General features: G+C 45.8%; 1 protein-coding gene across 3 annotated transcripts; it reads left to right on the top strand.

Annotated features, from left to right (window-relative positions):
• The first annotated feature begins 172 nt into the window (after positions 1-172).
• On the top strand, positions 173-20958 carry pals2b (protein associated with LIN7 2, MAGUK family member b). Of its 3 annotated transcripts, XM_041954990.1 has the most exons (14): positions 173-264; positions 6912-6964; positions 9541-9798; positions 13646-13746; positions 14405-14557; positions 15937-16089; positions 16286-16513; positions 17364-17495; positions 17574-17670; positions 18003-18071; positions 18162-18323; positions 18418-18620; positions 18746-18874; positions 19398-20958. In XM_041954990.1, the coding sequence occupies exons 3-14, from the start codon at positions 9666-9668 to the stop codon at positions 19572-19574; spliced, it is 1737 nt and encodes a 578-aa protein (XP_041810924.1). In that variant the 5' UTR covers positions 173-264; positions 6912-6964; positions 9541-9665; the 3' UTR covers positions 19575-20958. The 3 variants fall into 3 exon arrangements, with proteins under 3 accessions (XP_041810924.1, XP_041810926.1, XP_041810925.1); XM_041954992.1 differs by lacking the exon at positions 9541-9798; XM_041954991.1 differs by lacking the exons at positions 173-264; positions 6912-6964; positions 9541-9798 and adding an exon at positions 11187-11265.
• Positions 20959-21542: the final 584 nt, after the last annotated feature.

The raw sequence follows: 21542 nt of genomic DNA, 5'->3' as shown, positions 1-21542 counted from the left end.
GTTTATGTGAATGGACGAGTGTGTGACATTGTGCTAGGAAGGAAATACTATATGCTAAAATGTAATCACTTAGCGAGGGTTGTGCCTCAGCTGTGATTGGTCGGAGGCGCATGACGTCAGATGAGGAGGCGGGGCGTGTCTGTTTGATTGGCGTCGTGTTCTCTGGTAGTCTGCTGCGGGACCAGGACAGACAGCTGAGGGGGGCCTGAATGTCCAACCGGGACGGTCGGTGGACTACCGCGAACTCGCACGCAGGATACACAGGTAAGTGGCGGCTGGCGATCGTATTTGTGATGTGAAGGTTTTGAATTCATTCACCCCCAAGCACCCGAATGGGAGACAAAGACACTTTGCCGTGTTTGAGGTGCAGCAGAGTTTGACAGAAGGGGAGGTTTGTCCCTCATAGAGCCCGCTCCTGCTCTGAGAGCAGGGTTTTTTCAGACTCATACCGGTCTGCGTCGGGCGTCTATTGAGGAGTCGGACGCGTCCTTTCCCTTTTCCTGCATATCACGAGGAAGGATACGGCGGGTGGGTTGTAGTCCGAAGTGTGCGCTCGCCACAATGGCTCGGATGGGTAGCAAAAAATGGCCGCACGTGTGGCAGGATTGGTGTGAGCGTACAGCTGTCTGGTCAGCCCAAACGGCGCAAGCGTTTTGGCACGGATCTGGCGCACGGTTCAAGCGCACGCGTGTGGCGCACGGATGGGGCCGTGCGTCAGAGCCGTGGCGTCGATCCACGATTGGGAAGAGCTGCAGGTTACGGTGCTGACGGGATGAGGGGGCTGGAACGCGCCACCGTCCCGAAATGACAGACTGCAAAATCTACCAGCAAAGGGTGGTGGGCTAGAAGACACACCGTGCGCGTTTAATGTAACCTGTCACACGCAGTAATATGTGCGCCAGGTAGATCATTTTCTATTATTGTGTTGTCTGGAAAAACTTTCGCAACAATTACCAGACAAAGCTGAGCTTGTATTGAGCTGCTGCTGCTGGATGTAAACGGAGAAGGGGACCGGTGGCTTGGCACACGCTGGCCGACCGGAGGCGCAGCCAGACGGTGCTATTGATTTTTATTTTTTGTGCTCCACCGAGACGCACGAGTGCGCCATCTAATAATAATGCACTAACGCGGTGTCACGGCCACTTTATGTGAGCACTTAATGGAACCATAAAACAGCTCACATATATCACAACAGACCGTGCAGCTCTCAATGAATCTTGGGACTTCCTATCTCCGGGGAGGACGGGGTCACTTGGCAGGGTTTGTAAGCTGTTTAGCCTCGCGCACGTGATGGGGGAAGCCCATGCACATACGCAACATCCTTGGGGATCCTTCATGGGAGGGGCAATAAAGGCCAATAGACCACTGAGAGGGGTTGCATGGATCTTGTTGCATCCAAACTACAGTTTATGAGTCTTTCTCTCTTCCTTTCAGTCTTATAATAAGCCCTAATCAGATTTGTTGAATCTAATAAGAGGAACAAAAGGAGGAAGGGAAGGAGACCAAGACAGTTTAGTGCATTAGAGTAAATCTGCAGTGCCTGGAGTGCCTGGGCGAGGATATCCAGTAAGGCTTCAGGATCAGGATCCAGGATGACCTTTATTGTTCTTCCGAAATCGGTGGAATAAGGCACCAAGTTGGACTTCTCAGCCCTCGTGTGCGCGCTCCTTCCTGTCATCAGGGCGGCAGAAAACATGATTTCGAGTTAAACACATGCCCCCAATGTTGGAGCGTGTGAGAGTTGTCAGTGAGTCATTCAGAGACCCAATCCAACGCTCAGAAGCTTCTACTCCTCCATTATTAATACACAGCCATGGGGGAGACGGTACAGAAAAAAAAGGAGGAAGGGGTAGACTAAGAGAGAGATAGAGAAAGGGATGCACACACCCACACCCACACACACACACACACACAGAGAGACTGGAGTGACTCAATGCCTCCAGCTATGAACAACACATGTATCAGAGGGTTGTTATCTACACACATACAATCAACCCTTCCTGCCCTGCACCTCCCTACAGTTAGCACATAACTGACCCTATAACAGCTACCGTGGACTGACTGCATCTATGTCAACAAAAGGCACAACTAAATGACTAACCTGTACACAGAGAGGAGCAGTATTTTGGGAAGAACCGTGTGTAAGAATTGCTGCAAGGCAAGTCAACGTCTTGTTGTTTTTGCTTGAGCGTATAGTGCAGATTCACCAGATTTCATCCATAACTAAGGCCTTAAAGGGGCACCCCACCGAAAATAAACGATACTATTATTCATGTGGGATAAGGCAGCTTGGTTTGTCCTCCATCGCCTGAATAAAGACAGAACTGTTGAATCTGTGGTGTAACACTGATGACGATGGGAAAGGTGACAAAATAAGAACGTGCGTGAGGTACCAACGTGTTGTCTGCTGGAAACTGATCTGCAGTGAGATGAATTAAGGCCATCATTCTTTTTTAGTGTAGGAGCTCCAGCACGTAAAGATACCACTGTATATGCAATGAAGGAGATGCATGTGTTTGCAACTCTCGCCAACATTCAGAAATATGACATATGAAGTGAGAAACAGGCAAACACGTGCAGCGAATGCTTATCTCTCCCTCCCTCTCTCCTCTCGCAGCCCATTTTCACCATCCAACATCACACGACATCAGTTTTCTCGTTTTTAAACTTTGCAGTCATGTTAAGTGCTGTTGCATCACTCGCGCCCCCCTCCCCATCTTTTCCTTAATGCTAACGATCAGTAGCAGGAGGCTGGGAAGGGAGAGGGACTGAGGGGAAGCAGGCACGGCCATGTGGCGGGTTAAATTAACTTACGGGCTGCTCATTATTGAGATCACCGCACGTTCAGTGCCGGAGGGTTTCGACGAGCTGTGGACGGCCGTGTAATTATATCATCCCAAGCTGCGTGGCAAAGCACAGACATCCCGCCAGCTGGTAACATCACCGAGAAGAAGAGCGATGTCGTTTCTGATGACGAGGGGAAAGTGCAGTGATGCAACAATTGATGCCTTTGCGTTTAACAGAGGTAATTTTAGAGTGCAGTGTCAGGTGAGGTGTAGAGGTAGGCATGAATCAGCAGAGAGCTGCATTCTCATCACATTTGTAGGAGCTATCGATGGACAGAAGCATCAACGGCTGCAATAATGGAGTGATAACTGGTTTGAAAACATGTTTATGGTAAATATTCCGCAGATATTGATCTGCTAAGATGGCCATCTTGGGGGCAGCAGAGTAATCCTCTTATTGAGCGGCTGTGTTAGCACATGGAGTGACCTACATAGGGTTTGTCTGGAGGCAGAGGGTGATGGGTGCGAGGCAGGACAGGATGGGGTTGGTTGTAGCAGGGGGGTGGTTATATGAATAGCCAGTCATTACACACACACACACACACATCAGCCCATAAATACACACTTCCTCCTTCAATATGTTGTGCCCCTCTAGCACTCACTACCATACTAGTGTCATACAGTGGGAGCGCTGTGGCTCAGTGCTCAGGGAGGTTTACTAATTGCTCTGTGCTAGCCCTGGAGTCAGCCAATGAAGAGACACGTGGGCTCCCGGGCAGGACAGAGGCTCACCAGCCTCTTTTGTGATTCTCAAGTCACTGAGAGGAACGGGGAGTGACGGCCACTCTGAGGGCCCGGGGCCTCCGGCTCTGTGGAGCACTGGAAGGGCAGAGAGTAAGGTTTTTTATCAGGCAGAGAATAGAGGTGAAGAGAATTTATGGACGAGTGTTGAATGGTCTCTCCAGGATGGATGCTTTGCGGGCTTCACTCTGTGTGTGTGTTTGTGTTTCAGGATTGTTGCGTCGCCCTCCGTCCCTGACTATAAATTCACAAAATGCGCTCGCTGAGACTGAGTTGGGGCGAGATTTCCTGCTAGCGTGACTGGAAGCGGAGGAATTAAAACCACACAGCCTGCTGATGTTTGTCTGTGCTTTTAATAGCGTGCATATGCGCATGCACACACACACGCACACACGTTTACATGTGTAAGACAGCGGTGATGTTTTGTACAAAAAAACAAACCCTCTGATCCCTCCGTAATCTCCCTTCCATGAGCTGTCCATCATCTGAGTGCTTGGCAACCAGGGGGCACTCAGAGGGCTTTTGTTTGACTCGTCCTTTCCTCCGCGCCAGCCAATGGCAGCCCGGATCGCACATGACACACTTCCTGTGATTTTTCCCTCTGTACCAAGAGGAGGAAAGAGAAGCACACAGCGATGGCGATAAAAGGACACCGGGGGAGTGCATGCTCAGAGTTGAAATCAATGATAGACAGATCGACTTTGCCCGTGAAAAACTGAATTGCGTGTTATAACCCAGTTCCCGGTCCTTGTGATGACCCAGCTTTTGCATGCAAATAAATGCGTACACAAACTCTCCGCTGTCTATTTCATGTAGAGCATATTCTCGGGATATATTCATGGACACTCACATGCAAGGAGATGATCATTTGGTGCAACCGTTACAGGAAGAAGCACAGACACCTGGCAGTTTCTAGACACAGTGAAACACCTTTAAAGGTGTTTGCGTTCGGCGATCACTCCCGCTGTCCTTTTACCTCTCATCCTTTCTCATCTGTTCCCTCTCCTCCTCTTATTCCCCCAAGACTTGAGAGGCTTTTCCCACAGCTCTATCTAATCTCTGAGGATTCTTCTCTCTTTCTCCTCTCCATCGGGACTCTAAATGTGCCTTTTATCTGTTCCTCATTCTCTCGCTCTGAATCTCCTCTGATTCCTCTGAAATTCTCTCGCTCCCTCTGCCCACTTTTATACTCGGAAATCACGTCGTGACCCTTCCCATCTTTATTCTGCTTGAGAGTTTCACCTACTCTGTTTGCGCCCCTCTCCCTGCTCGGCCCTTTGATTGGCCCAGCTCCTGCTCCGTGGTGCGGATGATTTGATGAGGAATTGCGGCGGCGGCTTTGCTTCCATTAACATTCTTCCGACGGATATCTTTCGCTTCCAATGAACGTGCCGAGCCTGATTGTAATCTGCGTTGCGTAATGACTTGACCTCTCACTCACTCCCTCTCTCTTTCTTTCACACAATGAAGGACCAATTAGCTGTGCCATGATGGATGAAAAGACCCCAGTACAGTAAAAAGGGATAATGGCAAGCCAGTGATGAGCAGACTTCCTCTCTGTGTTGTAATCACCTTGTAAATGTTTTGGCACTTGAGCGCAGATCGTTTCCAGTCGAGATTCAGTTGGTATGACCCAGACTAGAGAGGAGCTTAAGGTCCAAAGTTAAGTGGACGGCGTGATCTCCTCCTGAGCGTGTCTGCGAATGTAAACTAAGAAGGAGAAATATTCTGAATTTCACGAAACACTGTTTGTGAGCAGGTAGATTTTTATCGAGCAATCCAGCCGCCACACGTTCCTTCCTTTCCTCGGGGGAAGAGAGAGAGGGTAGCAGAATAAAAGAGAAGGAGGCTGAACGAAATGAAGCGTGGAAGAGTGATAATCTATTGTTTCGCTGGCGATTGCAGGGATCAGTTATTTGTAATCACATCATTTCATTGTTTTTTCGCTGGCTTGCATTTTCCAACGGTCCATTCCACAATGGCTATTCAGAGCAGCATGAATGGATTCAGCACTGCCAGACATTGCGGTTCTATTAGATGATGCCCTAAATGTCGTACAGTGGGGTTTGGGATTGTTGCAGTCCTTTCTGTTCACAACGAGAGTTAGTGATGAATAGAAAGAGTAGAAGAGGTGAAGAAATGACATTTGAAACAGTGATTTAGGGCTAAATCAGATACCAAGATAGCAGTGCATGTTAGTAAAATTCATTCTGGTTAGTTGAACTTGACAGTTTATTCTTGATCATCAACAAAACATTCTCAACTCAAGTTCCTCTTACTTGTTTTAGGGGGGGTTTGATCCTCTTTCACAGTCTTCAGCAGCAGATGTAGTTGATGTAGCAGATGTGTGCTGATAAATGCCATTTTAATACAGCCAAAAGCTCCAGAACAAGTCAGTAAATGGACCTTGAATTGAGATTGTCTTTGTCAACTAATTCAGGTAATGATGGCTGGATTCTGACATTGACATTTGAGAAATCTGATAACGGCCCATAACACATCCCTTAAACAAACTACCTCGATACAGACATCTTCGATTTGTTTGTTTTTAAAGAATTGTGACTAAGATACATCCTGACACAGTTGATGTTTCCCTTGTCACAGTGCTCTGGTACACAGTTTATGTATCTGCAATTCCTTGTCATTCATCTGCCAATAAGATGAGATATCAGCCTGGCTGATTCGGTCTAACTCCACAATGTAAGGACCGCTTCTTGCATTGTGTCCTGCATCTGTTTTCCAGCCAACATCTGCAATGATAGAAATATATCTTTAACAAGCCAATATCAGCTAATAATACTGATCCTCTTACGTTCAGGTCTAGTTCTGCGTGATACACATATAGAAGGTGTGTGTTAATGCGTTTGCTCGGGATTGCAAGTGAAAGTGAGAGGAGAGTCTTTGCGAGGATGAATGCATTCTGCTTTGTCATTACTTCCAGAGAATAGTGGCCATTTACTACGTCGACGGCACCGCGCCAGCTGATGATGCGGGCATCCTCGAATAGCCGAGGACAATGAATCGTCCTGGATGACTCCGTGTATCGCTCTGAGCGAACAACGGCCTCAGTCGAGCAGACGAGACTGCGAGACGGGGCTGACATAGATAGATGAAACAGATAATCCACAGGGGGAAAAGAAGGAGTCGTGGAGTGTGTGTGAGGGATGAGCGCGAGTATGTGTCTGAATGCTTAAGCAAGTGTGTGCATGAGGAATGATGAAAACTGGTGTTCGGGAACACAAGAAGGACTGAATATTCATGTCTCATAAGGACGAGGCTCATAAACCTTGACACATCTATCTTCCTCTCTGTCTCTCTTCACAGTCGACTGATGAGCAGCCAGTAGGACTGAGGTTGGGCTACACCGACTAGCACAGGTAAACACAGCTTCCTCCCCACCTCCTCCTCAGTGCTGACACATTGGAGACGTTTGGGGAAATGTTTTCTGACATGATTTTGTCAGTTCAGTGGGAGGACTGCCAGACTGTGAAGCAAGGATGTGCTGGCCACTGCTCTTAAAAGCAACTTTTAAAGGAAGTAAGGAAGCAGCATGTGTTTATATATCCATGTGGATATCAAGGTTCATGATATTACTTAAAGGGCCATGCTAATATTAATCTAAAACTTTAAAACTGAAGTTACAGTTTTTATATAACAAAGATCTGCATATATTTATTTACTGCCTATGAATCTATGGCAGGCAGAAAGCACATCTGTTATGTCATTGGCCAAACTTTGACTTTCTTATTCATGAAATACCAGCGTGCTTTCACTCAGTGCTGTGTTAATGCAGAAATTAGATTATTGCTGAATAATTAATAATTAACCTATTATTTTAATTTAAAAGGTCATTATAGATTTTCTTTTCACACTTTGGTCAGGGGCAGCGGTTGCTAAAAGCCATTTCAGCAGACCGTCTCAGTGTACATGAGTAAACCACTGCCAAAGCAGGCTGTGTATCACACTGTTCGGCATGTAGGGATGTTTGGACGCTGGATACGGTGAGAGAAGGAGAGGGAGATTCTGTAATCCCGTGCTTTCGTGGCCGGATTAAAATCTCATGTCCCGGGGTTGGGGGAGGGGTTGACTTGGGTGGAGGGAGAGGCGGGGCGGATTACAGTCCACAGATCTGCTCTTTGCACAGCTGTGCCGCTGAGGGAGGGGCTTGATGGACGCGGAAAGGGAGGGGCCTGTTTCAGATGACTCGTAACACTGGGATGTATGAGCTGCCTCTTTTGCATTTCCTGTGCAGCATTGATATTTCAACAGATCGCAGCAGCTTCTTGCTTGTTAGTCATGCTAGCGGTACAATGTTGGCCCTCAGTCAGTCGGCTTTGGTCGACTGAAATGTCTCAACAAATATGAGATGGACTGAAATTTTGCAGTCATTCATTCTCCCCAGAGGATAAATCCTAAAGAATTTGGTGATCGGTCAAAGCTCCCACTTATCCAGTGAAGTATCTCAACATCTATTGCATGCATTGGCATAAAATGTAATATAGAGATTCAGGGTCCCCACTAGATAATTTGTGATAACGCTGTCGATCCTCTGACTTTTCATCAAGCACCAGCATCAGGTCAAAAGTTCAATTTCTCATCATTTTAAACTGTACTGCACAAATGTTAGGATGCTAACATGCTAAAGTAAACATGGCAAACATTATGCTTCCTAAACTTTAGCAGGTTCGCTTTGTCATTTTGATGTTAGCATGCTGACGATGGCATTCAGCTCATGCCCAAGTACAGCTGCTAGCATGACTGTAGCGGCTGTACTTAGGCTGCTAAGTACACAGAGCTGCTAGCATGACTGTAGACAACTGTTGTTGCCATTTCTGTCCTTGAAGTGTTCGTGCATTTATTCTATGTGTAATAATTATTCATTTCTAACATCTTCATATCAAGTGAGGCACTGGGAGAAGAATATTATATATATATATATATATATATATATATATATATATATATATATATATATATATATATAAAACAAGGTTCCTTCTAAGAAAGTACTGCACCAGTACATCTTGGCCAAAAGTATTTAAGCTCAGGCGCAAAGCATCTTAAATTACAGCCCTAAATGTGCATAATCCAGTCAGCACCTCAAGTCTACTGACTTAGCAAGAAGTAAGGTGCAAGGGCACATTAATTTAAGGATGAAGAGAGACCAAAGAAAAAAATGAGAGCGAAAAAGCTCCCATTAGGCTGACACATGCTGCTTTAAGGTGGTGGACGACCGCTGAGGGAATACGTCCGAGCACAATCTGCACATGCTGAGAGTTTCTGCACGTCGCTGCAGCGGGGCGTCCAAACCATGAGCAGCCTGAATGAGAGCAGGAACGAGGAACAGAATGGGAATGTAGGGTCAAGCCCCCTTCACTAACACTTACTTATGTAAGATTACTTACATAATGACACATTCAAGTGCCGTGCGTGTGTGTGTGTGTGTGTGCCTCGGTCTAGACAAGGGGGGCAACTGGACTTTGGGTGGGGTCGGGGGAAACAAGAGGAGGGGTACTCAAGCAGGCCCTCAACAGCAGGAGAGGATTGTGGGATTATGTGTGTGTGTGTGTGTGTGTGTGTGTGTTATCAACAGAGGGGGGGTGAAGGTTGGGAAGGGAAGGGAAGGTATTAAAGCCAGAGTGGAGGGAGGGGACTGACAAGCATTGAACGCATGTCCACATCTGTGTGTGCGATCCAGCTTTCTACCTCTCTCTGTCTCTCTTCATGCCTGTCTCTCCGAACTTATCTTCACATCGGCCTCTACCCTTCTTCTTAAATTACCCCCTCATCTCTCCTCCTCCTCTCCACTCCTCTTTCCCTCCTCGTCTCTTAATATCCCCTGATCTTAATCCCACTCTATTGTCGCTCTCTTTGTGTCTCTTCTTACATTCTCTGTTCTCGCTCCCCCCCTCCCCTCTTTCTCCTCTGCACTCTCTGTTTTTTGGGAGTTTAGCGGGTCAGCAGTGCCAGACAAGACGATTGGAGGACAGAAGACATAGTTGCAGAGCTACTGGTGGTTTACTAGTGGTTAGCCTTAGCATACTTGTGGCAGCAGGGAGGAAGAAGGAGGGCTTGGCGATGGTCACAGCTATGGAGGATGCCTGTCCCAATGGGGTACGGGAGGAGGAGGTGGAGATGACTTCCCCGGGACAGCCTGGCGTGGAGGGGCCCCCGGCCGTGCAGTCCACCCAGGAGCCAGATACGTCTGGAGGTGAGGAAAGAAAGAGTTGGAGTGTCACAAATGTAGATGAACGGAGAGATATTGTAGTCTTTGATTTTATTTTAAAATTTGAGAGGGAGGGATTGACAGAAGGGCTTTATGAAAAATTCATAATCAGAAGGCAGTAACTCCTACAGAGTGAAGTGGTCGTCAGATTTTTTTTAGTTATCTTTAAATGCAGACGATCTGATGATCCTTTAGAGCATTGGTCCCAACATTTAGTGTCTGATGAACTTAATTATCCTGTCAACATGTTTCAAAAGTGTTCATTTAAATAGATTTTAAACTAAAAGTTATTTAACACCAATAATTATATAAAGCATTATGATTTATTAATATACTTCTACCATCATTGTTACGGTTGGTTCATCAAGTTCCCAGTGATAGTGTAAAAACACATTTCAAGCATTTATCTACCCACATTTCAACTGTTTAACACTTGAAACTATTTCAGCCATATGAGTCTGCTGTTTACCCGTTTATCTGTTAATTTAGCTATCTGTTTAAACTATTTATCCATTGCTTTTGGTGCATGTTAACATACTTCAACAGTTTACCCATTAGCTAAAAGTTTTATCTATGTATTTCAGCGGCTACAAACCATTAGTTGTAGCTAACTTGGCTATTTCAACTGTTTATTCATTAGCTAAAAGTTTTAGCGAACTATTTCAGCTATTTATCCATTACTTTTAGCTAATGTTAATATATTGCAACTGTTTATCCATTAGCTAAAAGTTTTAGCTACTTCAACTGTTTAAGTCATTAGTTGTAGCTAACTAGGCTATTTCAACTGTTCATTCATTAGCTAAAGGTGTTAGCTAACTATTTCAACATTCATCACTTTTACTGTCGCTATGTCTACACTATGTATCTTTTAAAAGCATTTACTACTTTCTGTAAACTATTTCAACCATTTATTCATTCCCTTAAGCTAACTATTTGAACTGTTAATTCATTTATTTTAGCTAGCTGTTGCTAACACACCATGGATTTATAAAGAGAATGGTTTGGATCTCTCTGCTTCCTAGCTAACTAGTTAATTTTCATGTACTCTACACCTGACTTCACATGTAATTAGTGTTTTTTCATATTATCTTAGAAGCCTCTAGAAGCTGCAGAGCCCCAGCATGGAGTCACTGCTTGCTGTGACCATTTTCCCAGGAGGAGGTTCAGTTCATATGGTTATGTTACTTATGTGCCAGTCACTGTCCTCTCATGATCGCCATCTTGTGAGCTGAAAAACAATAATGCCACGTACAACACGGGTTGCCAGGTCTTTTCTCCTGGGATTGGTGTCGCATTCCTTGAGAGGCAGAGATAGGAATCCGTAAGCAGGTAGTGTCTGCTTGGCATTCACCGCACACAGAGCGGGTAGGTGTACATACAGAGGCGTTGGTTAGATGGTGAGACAGACTGCAGAAAAAAACAGAGTGCCACAGTGGGAGGAATTAAAAGCAGGTAAGCAGGATGAATCATTATGTAGATGAATGAACCTGCCTGGAAAAAAACACTCCACTGTAACTGTAATCTCTTAGCTTTTACAACTTCTTCAGGCCAGGCTTAGCAAGAGGCTGGTAGGTGGTTGCACTATATCTCCACGCCATATTTCATAGGATTATACAGACTTTAGGCAGGAGGCTTTAGTTCATCTCCAATCTCTCACAGGATAGAGAAGCATCCCGATGTTGTTTGTCGGGATGAGTAATGTACACACAAGTACACGTGGCAGGACGAGGGGTGGGGGCGGCGGGGGCGTCGGACGGGCTGGGATGAGCAAACATTCCTGCGGTGGAGGACGCGGCGACACGATGAGCTGACCGGGTGGGTGAAGGTCAGCGCAGAGAGCACAACAACATGGCTGTGAGGAGGGATCCAGCTGTGAGTGTTTACGCTGGTGTGTTCCTGAGGTCTCGCGGTCAGATGTGTTCAAGAATGTCAGCGAGGTCAGGTCTAACGTAGCTGGATGTGCGGGCGCAAGTCTGTCTCGTGCACGCTCGATCTTTCGGGAACACGGGAGAGCGTTGCACATTTTAGAAACCCCCCTGCAGGTTGGAAAGTTTGGAGGGCTGGAAACTGTTCCTCAGGAGGTTGAAACATGACGAATCTTGACTGTGAGTGAGGGATCGAGCGAGTGAATGTAGTGCAATCAAGGTGGCGGTTTAATGCTAGTTTATGTGTTTTTGTGGATGTGTTTACTACAATTACAGCTCTGCTCTGAGGCTTTGTGTTTACTCTAGCTTGTGAAACATAGTGTGGGGTCCCCACAGGAGCCAAATATCCCGTCCATACTACAAGCTTTGGGTTGTGTTTCCCTCTTGCCGTGCAGTACATGTATTGCTTTATGGATTAACAAGTTTAATAGTCTGCAGTGCAGTTTTTAACCTCCCTCCTCCTTTACGAGGATCATAAATATTTAAGGGCTGTTTTTGCATGGAGCCTCCTGTTTATGCAGTCTGTCTGTGCTCTGTTGTCAAGCCACAGTGAGGTCTTCGCCTCATTGTGAGATAAATTGCATTTTCACCGATCTCCCCTCTTTCTTCCCTCTTAATCATGCAGCCGTGTGATATTTCGTGTGTGTGATGAATGAATGATGAATGATGCTGTCAAGCTCCAGTTTAACTGATGCGATCTAAAATACAGAAACACATTGATTTGGAATGAAAAATACTACCCAACCCCCACAAGAGGAGCAGATGTTAAAGTCATATTTTCACATGTGAGAACGTGTTTAAATTACATGTGATACATTATGTCCTGCTGTCTATAGTATGTCCAAAAACCATGTATACTGATATGTGAAATTATCAGGAGAAATGCTGTTACACATGAGATATTACATGTGAATCATTCTAAAAAGAACTTGAAATTTGAGTTAAAATGTGTTTTTGCACATGATGGCTTCAATTTCATATGTAAAATATCCAAAACTGCACATTTCATGTGGATTTATGAGATAAATTCCTATGAGCTTTTTTTGTAAGGAAAGGCAAGGCAGCAATTACGTAAGTCAAACTTTTTCTCTATCCAGCACATTGAAGTGTTAGACTTGACTTTATGACAGACAACATGAGTCAAGGTTACAGCTGATCATAGGCTAGTGGAGCAAAATGTGGAGAAATCATAGAGTGAATCAGCTGTATGCAAGTGCTGACTGGACATATTTACTACCCGTATAAGTGTATAATGACAGAAAAACACACGCTCACACACACACACACACACGTTCCCAGGGCTTTAAGTGTCTTAAATGGGCTTACGCGGGCTTTGGGACCCTGGCATTAGGGCGTTAGCTGGCTGTCCACACCTCTCCCTCTCTCTGCTTGTGTGCACAGAATTCAAAACTCAACAGACATCATTAAGATTCTTTCTAACAGCTGAGATGATTTGAATCCTGCAGTTTCTGTTTCTCAGCATGTGTACGAATGATATACATGCTCCATGTGGGAGTCTGAGCTGAGAACACAGGCAATTGCTCTCATTCTGAACGGAGCAGACTTAATGGACCTCCAGATGGAGCTTTAATTTGACATTAAAGCTGCGCGAAGTGATGTGACTGGTGTACTGAAGACAGTGAATGGACTGCAAATGGACTACAAACGATCAGAGTCTTGCATAATATTTATATATGAGTCTCTTAATTTGAAGCTTTGTGGCCCAGTAACGTGAAACTTGGAGGCTGGTAAAGACGCTCAGTCCCTCTCAGCTGCTGCAGTAGCTTTAACACTCTTATGTGTCTGTGTTTATACTTTGTTTGACTTTCACGCCTGGCTAACTCTTCTTATCACTCTCTCTTTCTCTGCCTGCGTCTGTCTCTCTGTCTCTCGGCCCGGCCGTCCAGCCATGCAGCAGGTGTTGGATAATCTGGGTGACCTTCCCACCTCCGCGGGCGCCAAAGACATTGACCTGCTCTTCCTGCGCGGCATCATGGAAAGTCCCACTGTACGCTCCCTGGTTAAGGTAGCACACACACATGGCTTGGGGGCGAGCAGATGGCGGGCTAACACTAACCGCTGCCCGGCCCCCTCGCCCCCCGCCGCTCCCAGCAGAGCTTTGCTCGTTGTGGCTGAGGCGCTGAAGTACAGTAAGACTTTGACCAACAGAGTGTTCGGTGCATCTGCACACAGCTGCTTTTTTACTGACAGTGCATGTATTGCACCGCCCCTGCAAACAAACTATTTGCTAAAACACACATCTTCGCTGCTGCAGGAAGTCTAGTGTGTAGTGAGTTCAGTTAGAGGGCAGCTGTCGTTCCCGCTACACAGGCTGTTGTCATTTTCTGCCATTCAGCTGCTCCCTGCAGGGCTGGAACTTGTAGAGATAACAGTTGCCTAAACATAAACAAATATGCCTTTGATTAACATTGTAACACGAGGCTGACAGCTTGCTTATGGAGCAAAACAACCCCACAGTAAGTCGGCTCTTATCTGTTTGTGGAATCCAGTATAATGTCAGCAGCCGCCACTGCAAAACAGACGTCAGGTCCATTATTTCATCCACACGTCCAAATAAATACGAACACGACACACAGCGTCAGAAGGGAGAAGACACAACCACCCGTCCACACACTGCCCTCCCTGAGCGTCTCCGTCTCCACCAGGCTCACGAACAGCTGGAGGAAGTGAAGCTGGAGGCGGTGCAGGACAACAATGTGGAGCTGGTGACGGAGATCCTGGGCGACATCAGCAGCCTCAAGGTTAAAGACGACAGCGCGGCGGAGCTGTCGAGGATCCTCCAGGAGCCACACTTCCAGGTGAGCCAACGTGTTTGGAAGAAATGTGCCAGCTGACGCTATTCGGATCACTTTTTGTCATATATTTTTTGCATTCCAACACCACTGACTGACATTAAGTGCTGATTTTACTGCTCAGCCTATGGGCACCTCATAAGCCTTTTCAAGTTACATGTGTAATGCCAGAATACTGTAATATGTCACCGTATGCATGCATGATTGAGAGGTTAGTCCTGACATTTGTTAAACATTAAACGCAGCCTAGATTTGTAATGTTTTGACTGTAGTTACAGTAGCACAGAGCTGATGTTCTGGATCTCGGCCTCATGCATCAGTAGGACATTAACCTTTATCCTTGGACCTACCAGGGGCTTTACACAGGCTAGACCAATCGGAGTGTGGCTTCTGAGTCCAGCGAAGCCTCTGCACCAATCAGAGTCCTCTGTGCAGTAAGCTGAAGGATAAGACCCGTTTGACCTACTGAGAGACGGAGGGAGAGTGAGTGGGAGTGAGGGAGAGACGGGTTCGTAGGAAAAGAGAGAGGGAACGAGAAACAGATATTACATCATATTGAGTGTGTTTACAGACTTGTTTGTTGTTTTAGATTGTGTGTTTGTCTAATAGTTGGAAAGGAATTTTAAAAAGTAGTGCTAGTAGTATAAACAAACAGGCTTGGATGAACATCACTGGATGGATAGTCGGCAAAGCAAGCATTAATTGATTAGAATTTGGTGGTAATCCATATTTGGGATTTGAGCCATTAGATGATTACTTTTTGTTTTGTTTAATTTTTTTAACTCGGGCACATCCAGGACTTCCTCGTTCAGTGTTTTAAACGGCTTGATGTTGACATTTTAATTATTTCATTTTTTTAGAAAATCAAAGCCAGAAGACGCTGATAAACTGCTACAGATGCCGCAGCATCACAAATTAGACATTTTTTCTATCATTTGTCGACATTTTTCACTTTACACACGCGATCATCACATTTTTTGCTCTCCAACATTAAGCTGCAGCTCAGTTGGCGTCATTTACAGTGAGCCTGTGTGGCTTTTCCCGAACAGCAAGTGTTTTGAATTACAGGACAATGCTCAGTGTTAAAACATAGCACAACAGTAGCGCAAGTACAGCGGAGTCTCTGCAGTGATGTTACTTACTGAGCAATATCATTCTTAAGTTTGCTAACATTAGCAAACTTTAGCCACCACAAGCAGCTGGTCATAGCAGACCAAGTGAGGCTGTAACAGCAAAACCACTGCATGTATTGACTTGATCAGAGGTGCGTTTTAGCGCAAATGAACTCAACTTATCATTTGTAAGAAGAAGAATGTGAATTTTCTTCTTTCAAAATTTACATAGTATCCCTTTAATCATCATCACTCTCTCCCTCTTTCTGTCAGTCTCTGTTGGAGGCTCACGACATGGTGGCCTCTAAGTGCTATGAAGTCCCGCCCCCAACTGAGATGGCCAATGATGCGGCGGTGAACAGCGCCCTGATGCAGGCTGATGCCGTGCGCATGATTGGCATCCGAAAGAAGGCCGGAGAGCCACTGGTGAGCAGAGCGAGACAGACTAAAGTGTTTGTGTGAGTGTGTGTGTGTGTGTGTGTGGATACTGCTGGAGGCGAGTGTTTGACTACATGATTAATTGAATCATTAAGGGTGTCAGAACAGTAGGACTGTGGGTGAAGGTGAGCGTGCAGGCAAGCAGCAGAGGCTCAGCATCATCTTGCTCTCTCCCACGTCTCAGGGCGTCACATTTCGGGTGGAGAAAGACGACCTGGTCATCGCTAGGATCCTCCACGGCGGCATGATTGACAGGCAGGGCCTGCTGCACGTGGGCGACATTATAAAGGAAGTGAACGGCAAGGACGTCGGCAACAACCCCACCGAGCTGCAGGAGATGCTCAAAGACTGCAGCGGAGGCATCACTCTGAAAATACTCCCGAGCTACCGCGACGCCCCTGCACCTCCGCAGGTAAACGCACACAGGAACGTCCAATGAAATGCGAACGTCAGCACAAGCGCACACACACTTATGTAATGAGTGGCAGATGTTGGGCAGTGGTACAGGGCTGGTGATCTGTCCCGCGGCCCTCCCACAATTCCCTGCGCAGGAATGTGAACCCTGGGAGCCCTATTAATAACACTCCACATGCTATCTAGGTCACACTAGCTGTTTCTGTGTCTTGCACACACTCCAAACACACACACACACACTTCCTGTAATCTCATGCCCCCTCACATGAAAAGTACAGTAATTTATGATATTTCTAAACATTTTCCCTCATGCGCGCACCACAAATTTTTTCGACCAGTTAAGGCTACTGATTTGAAAAAGAAAAATCCTGAAGATATTGCGCCTCCTGAACAAATAGACGTAAACTTGGAAATGCTTATAAGGTTTAAATTGAATGAGAAGCAGTAAAACTGAATGAGACATAATGCAAAATCACTTCCTGCTCTGTGGCTCAGGGCGCGCTGCACTGTATATTTTACTGGCTTGTTTTATTGCTTCCCCTGGCTGCTTGTTTAATCTAATACACTGGCCAGAGCACTTACCCTTCCTGGCAAAAGCCTTCGCCGCTTGGCGCAGCGTGAACAGCTGTGTCGGGTGGAGTGTGGGACGTAACGGGTGTGAATGAGCCGCTGTTACCGTGTCAGTGTGTGAGACGGCTTGCTGAGCTTGAGCCTGTCTCTCTCTCTTTTTATTGGCGCAGAACCTTTTTTTAAAATATATTTTAAGGGAGACAAACTTTCCCACGACCACAAACAAAGCATGAATTCATTCAGGCAAAGACTCAAAACCGTGCACGTGTTCCTAACAGGTGTACGTGCGACCGTACTTTGACTACAACCCAGCCAATGACAACCTGATCCCTTGTCGAGAGGCGGGCATGGCCTTCAAGAAAGGCGACATCCTTCAGATTGTCAACAGAGAGGATCCCAACTGGTGGCAGGTGAGCTTTCATCCATTCATTTCCTGTCCCTCCTAAAGATTTCCAGACTGGACTGAACTGATCTGTGATCTGTGGCAGGCGTGCCATGTGGTCGGTGGGGCAACGGGACTGATACCCAGTCAGTTCTTGGAAGAGAAGAGGAAAGCTTTTGTCCCTCGAGACTTTGATGGATCAGGTATGTGAGTGTGTGCGTCTCTCACCTGACCTCTGAGTAAACACTGTGAGCTGTGCTTCGGTTAGAGCGAAAACATCTGAAAGTTTCCTGTTTCTCTCTTTAGCAGTGTTGATGTTGAATAGATGGATTGACCTGAAGTCTGTCAACTGGTTTGCTGCCAGGCTTCTGTCACTTTTCTACAGCTTTTACCACCGAAAAGTGATTAATAGCAAGAAGGCCTGGGCAGCCAACGTTTCCAACACTTTGAAAATGGTCCTTGCCTGCCCTCTTCTGGCCAAATGCTGTAATAGCACACACGTGCAGCTGCATAAATGTTCCGTCTTGTTTTGTAGGGATCCTTTGTGGAACCATAGCTGGAAAAAAGAAGAAGAAGATGATGTACCTGACAGCCAAGAATGCAGGTCAGAACACTTTCACGCTGTTGATTTTTAGCGGGCATCTTTTGTGTCTTTTCCTTTCAGTGGCTAATAATTGTGCCTGTGTTTAAACAGAGTTTGACAGACATGAGCTGCAGATCTACGAAGAAGTGGCAAAGGTGCCGCCATTCCAGAGGAAGACGCTGGTTCTGATTGGCGCTCAGGGCGTGGGCCGACGCAGCCTGAAGAACCGGCTGATGGTCCTCCATCCCACGCGCTTCGGCACCACCATACCTTGTATGTCACGCTTGGTTTTTGTCTGTATTTCCACCTCATGCCACACACTGACACGAGAAAGCCGAGCAAACCTTTAACTGAGCGTTTCATTAAGACACTTCACGGCGGCCCCGCGACGACGAGCTGGACGGCAACTCCTACCACTTCACTACAAGGACGGAGATGGAGGTGGACGTGAGGGCCGGCCGCTTCCTGGAGCACGGCGAGTACGACGGCAACCTGTACGGCACCAAGATCGAGTCCATCCACGAGGTGGTGTCCACAGGACGCAGCTGCATCCTGGATGTCAACCCACAGGTGAGAGGAGGGCTTAGAAAGGGTCAAAGGTTGGACATGTTGGGGGTGCATTGAACACAAATGAGGGGCCTTTCGAGGGAGAACATTCGGCTGCACATAACGTCGCCTCCCGTTTCACTCCTCAGGCTCTGAAGGTACTGAAAACAGCCGAGTTCATGCCTTACGTGGTGTTCATCGCAGCCCCAGACTTCGACACTCTCAAGGCCATGCACAAAGCTGTGGTGGACGCAGGCATCACCACGAAGCAACTCACGGTAGGTGAACAACTCCCACATTCAGCACACACACACACACACACACACACACACACACACTAATGTTAATTGAGCCACCCAGAAAAGAAAATCAGACACATGCCTGATTATCCATTCACACATCCATATCCATACCCCCATGGGGCGGCGACTGAGAGGCACCCTAATCAGGTGAGCTTTAAAGTTAGCAACACCACAGTGTGACGGCTCTCCTTCACAAGTCAAAGTTAAACAAGCAGAAATAGCAGTAACACTTACAGAAAGTAAGAATGACCCTTTTACTACCCCTTTAATGCGCCCTTTCAGAGTATTATATATGATTTTATATAACTGGATAATTATTACTGACACATAAACATTGATTTTCATGTTGTGTTTGGATGAGATGTAGCTAACTTTATTTATTGTTGTGTAGTATAATATGATATTCAGTCCTCAACAGCTCGTTCGTTCAGTGAAGGGTATCTCAGGTCTGTAGGCTGTCCATGTTTCCACCACTCACCTGTCCCGTGTGCGTTGGCAGGACGTGGACCTGAGGAAGACGGTGGACGAGAGCGCTCGGATCCAGAGGGCGTACAGCCACTACTTCGACCTGACCATCGTCAACGACAACCTGGACAAGGCCTTCGAGACGTTACAGGCCGCCGTGGACAAACTGTGCAGTGAACCCCAGTGGGTGCCGGTGAACTGGGTGTACTGAGGACCAGCTGCAGTGCTCCCACCGACCACACTGAGCGGGTCACACTGACCCAGTGGCGTGTGTGTGTGTGTTTGTGTGTGTGAGTGTGTTTCTGAACACAAAGGCTGAAGAAGAGGAGAAGAGGGGAGAGATAGTAAATAATAGTAATTTTAAAAAAACAAAAAAAACTTCTCTAATCGCTCTTTCTCCTCTTGGGCCTGCACACTGTGCAACTTTTTTTCTACTCAAAACTCAAAGGGAAAGAGTGCTTATTTATTTTATAACTTTTTATGAAAGATCTTTCTATTCAACGTGGAATTCCAGTGAGGATGAAACAAAACATCTGGTTGCGTTACTCGGGCCATATTTTTGCATTAATTTATTGTCGTAGTTAAACGTCTTATTTTGTAGTCGTTTCCCTTTGATTTCAAGTCTTTATGTCTTCGTGGACTTTCAGGATTTAGGGCCACCATCCGAGCTGGATTAGAAGATCTTTAGCCGTTATTATCCAAGAAACCTGTCAGTGTCACGCATCGTTGCCATTTCTGAGAAACCTGCGTAGCTGTATTTTATTTTCGCGTCCATAAAACGTAATCCTTTAGTGTTTTTGCGTAGCCAGCGGGAAACTCTTCCTCCACAGGACCAGAGGAGGTTAGAAGGCCCGCGTGTGCGCAGCTCGTCCAGTATGTAAAGAAAAAACAAGTTTTCAAGATCGAACGCTTTGTCTGTTAATTTTGTCTCGTTTTTGTCTTCTTCTGCTAGTTTTTCATCAGTGTGGTGATTTATAGTGTATTGTTTTTCACGTGACCCTTTGATTTGTCTTCTTGTTCTCAGTCTGTCGGGGGTACGAGCGCAGTCATCGTCATTGTTCTCGTCTTCATAAGCCAATTTGTTCATGTTTTCTATGTGACTGTGGCATCCCTCCTTATGGTCCTTATCTTCAGTGCTGCAGTATGCCAAAGCCCTGATCATACTCCAAATAAAGTTTGAACTTTATAAGTGTTAAATCTGATTGGTATTTCAACTACAGGCTCAAATGTTATTGTGTCATTTAAAGTGGGACTTTGGATGGTAATGCATTTAGCTAAGCCAAAGGGTAAAACTAGTGCTATCGTTTGTCTTAAACTTTGTAAATCTTTATCAAAGCAAGTAAAACATTAAAAAATGCCATTAAGTTGTTTTGGAACCTGTCTTGAGCTTCAGGAGAAGACTTTTCAAACCCTAATGGTCTTATATGGATATTCTTTGCAATAAATATGTATATGTAACATTTCAAAATCCTGAAGCCGATCTGTTCCGGGTTTTAGAGAACAGCCCTGCAGCCTGTTCGTGTTTTCACATCAATCTCATGTCTGCAGATTTGTTTTTACATTTTTATCAACAAAGTTATGACAAATAAACTTTAATAAACCTCACAAAGCAGTTTCCTTTTTAAATGTTTGCTATCTGTAGCAGTTTTCAAATGACGCCCAGCCTTATCAGCTTGTATTAAAAATGAGCTCTTCAAGTTCTTCTTAAAAAGAGGATCTGGACCTCGATGCTGCAATGCAATGCAGCCCTGAGACTGGAGCTTTGTACTGGGACCATTCCTCTGGTAGAGAATGTAAACTAGCAGAGAAACCAGGACATACAGACAGAAAGTCGAGCTGCTTTGAGCACCGCAAACGATGACCCGTTCCTCTCCACAGCAGACATCTTGACTTGTAATAGAAGGAAAAGCACACAGGTGTTATCTGACAGATATCTGGCAAATAAAGCCAAATCCATCTGCACTGATAAAAAACTCTAGAGGTAAGTGAGAACATGTGTCCTTTGGGCAAACTAACCCTTTAATCTCTTTGAACCCAGTTGCTAGGAAGATGTGTAGGTATGTTTAATAGGGCGGAACATCTGCCTCAATTCATTTCTGATGATGATCTGATGAACCGGTCAATTCAGAGCTGCTGTGCATTGATAAATGCAGCAACAGAAGTCCAGTCCCTCCTGATG

This window comes from Chelmon rostratus, chromosome 16 (assembly GCF_017976325.1).
Source record: "Chelmon rostratus isolate fCheRos1 chromosome 16, fCheRos1.pri, whole genome shotgun sequence".
Classification (NCBI taxonomy): Eukaryota; Metazoa; Chordata; class Actinopteri; order Chaetodontiformes; family Chaetodontidae; genus Chelmon; species Chelmon rostratus.
This window is presented reverse-complemented; position numbering and strand designations above follow the sequence as displayed.

Bases quoted from the DNA above. Each gene is read 5' to 3' on its own strand.
- pals2b (XM_041954990.1), top strand. From the start codon at position 9,666: ATGGTCACAGCTATGGAGGATGCCTGTCCCAATGGGGTACGGGAGGAG. The intron at 17,671-18,002 runs GTATGTGAGTGT...CTTGTTTTGTAG, and splicing joins TCGAGACTTTGATGGATCAG to GGATCCTTTGTGGAACCATA. The intron at 18,324-18,417 runs GTATGTCACGCT...CGTTTCATTAAG, and splicing joins CTTCGGCACCACCATACCTT to ACACTTCACGGCGGCCCCGC.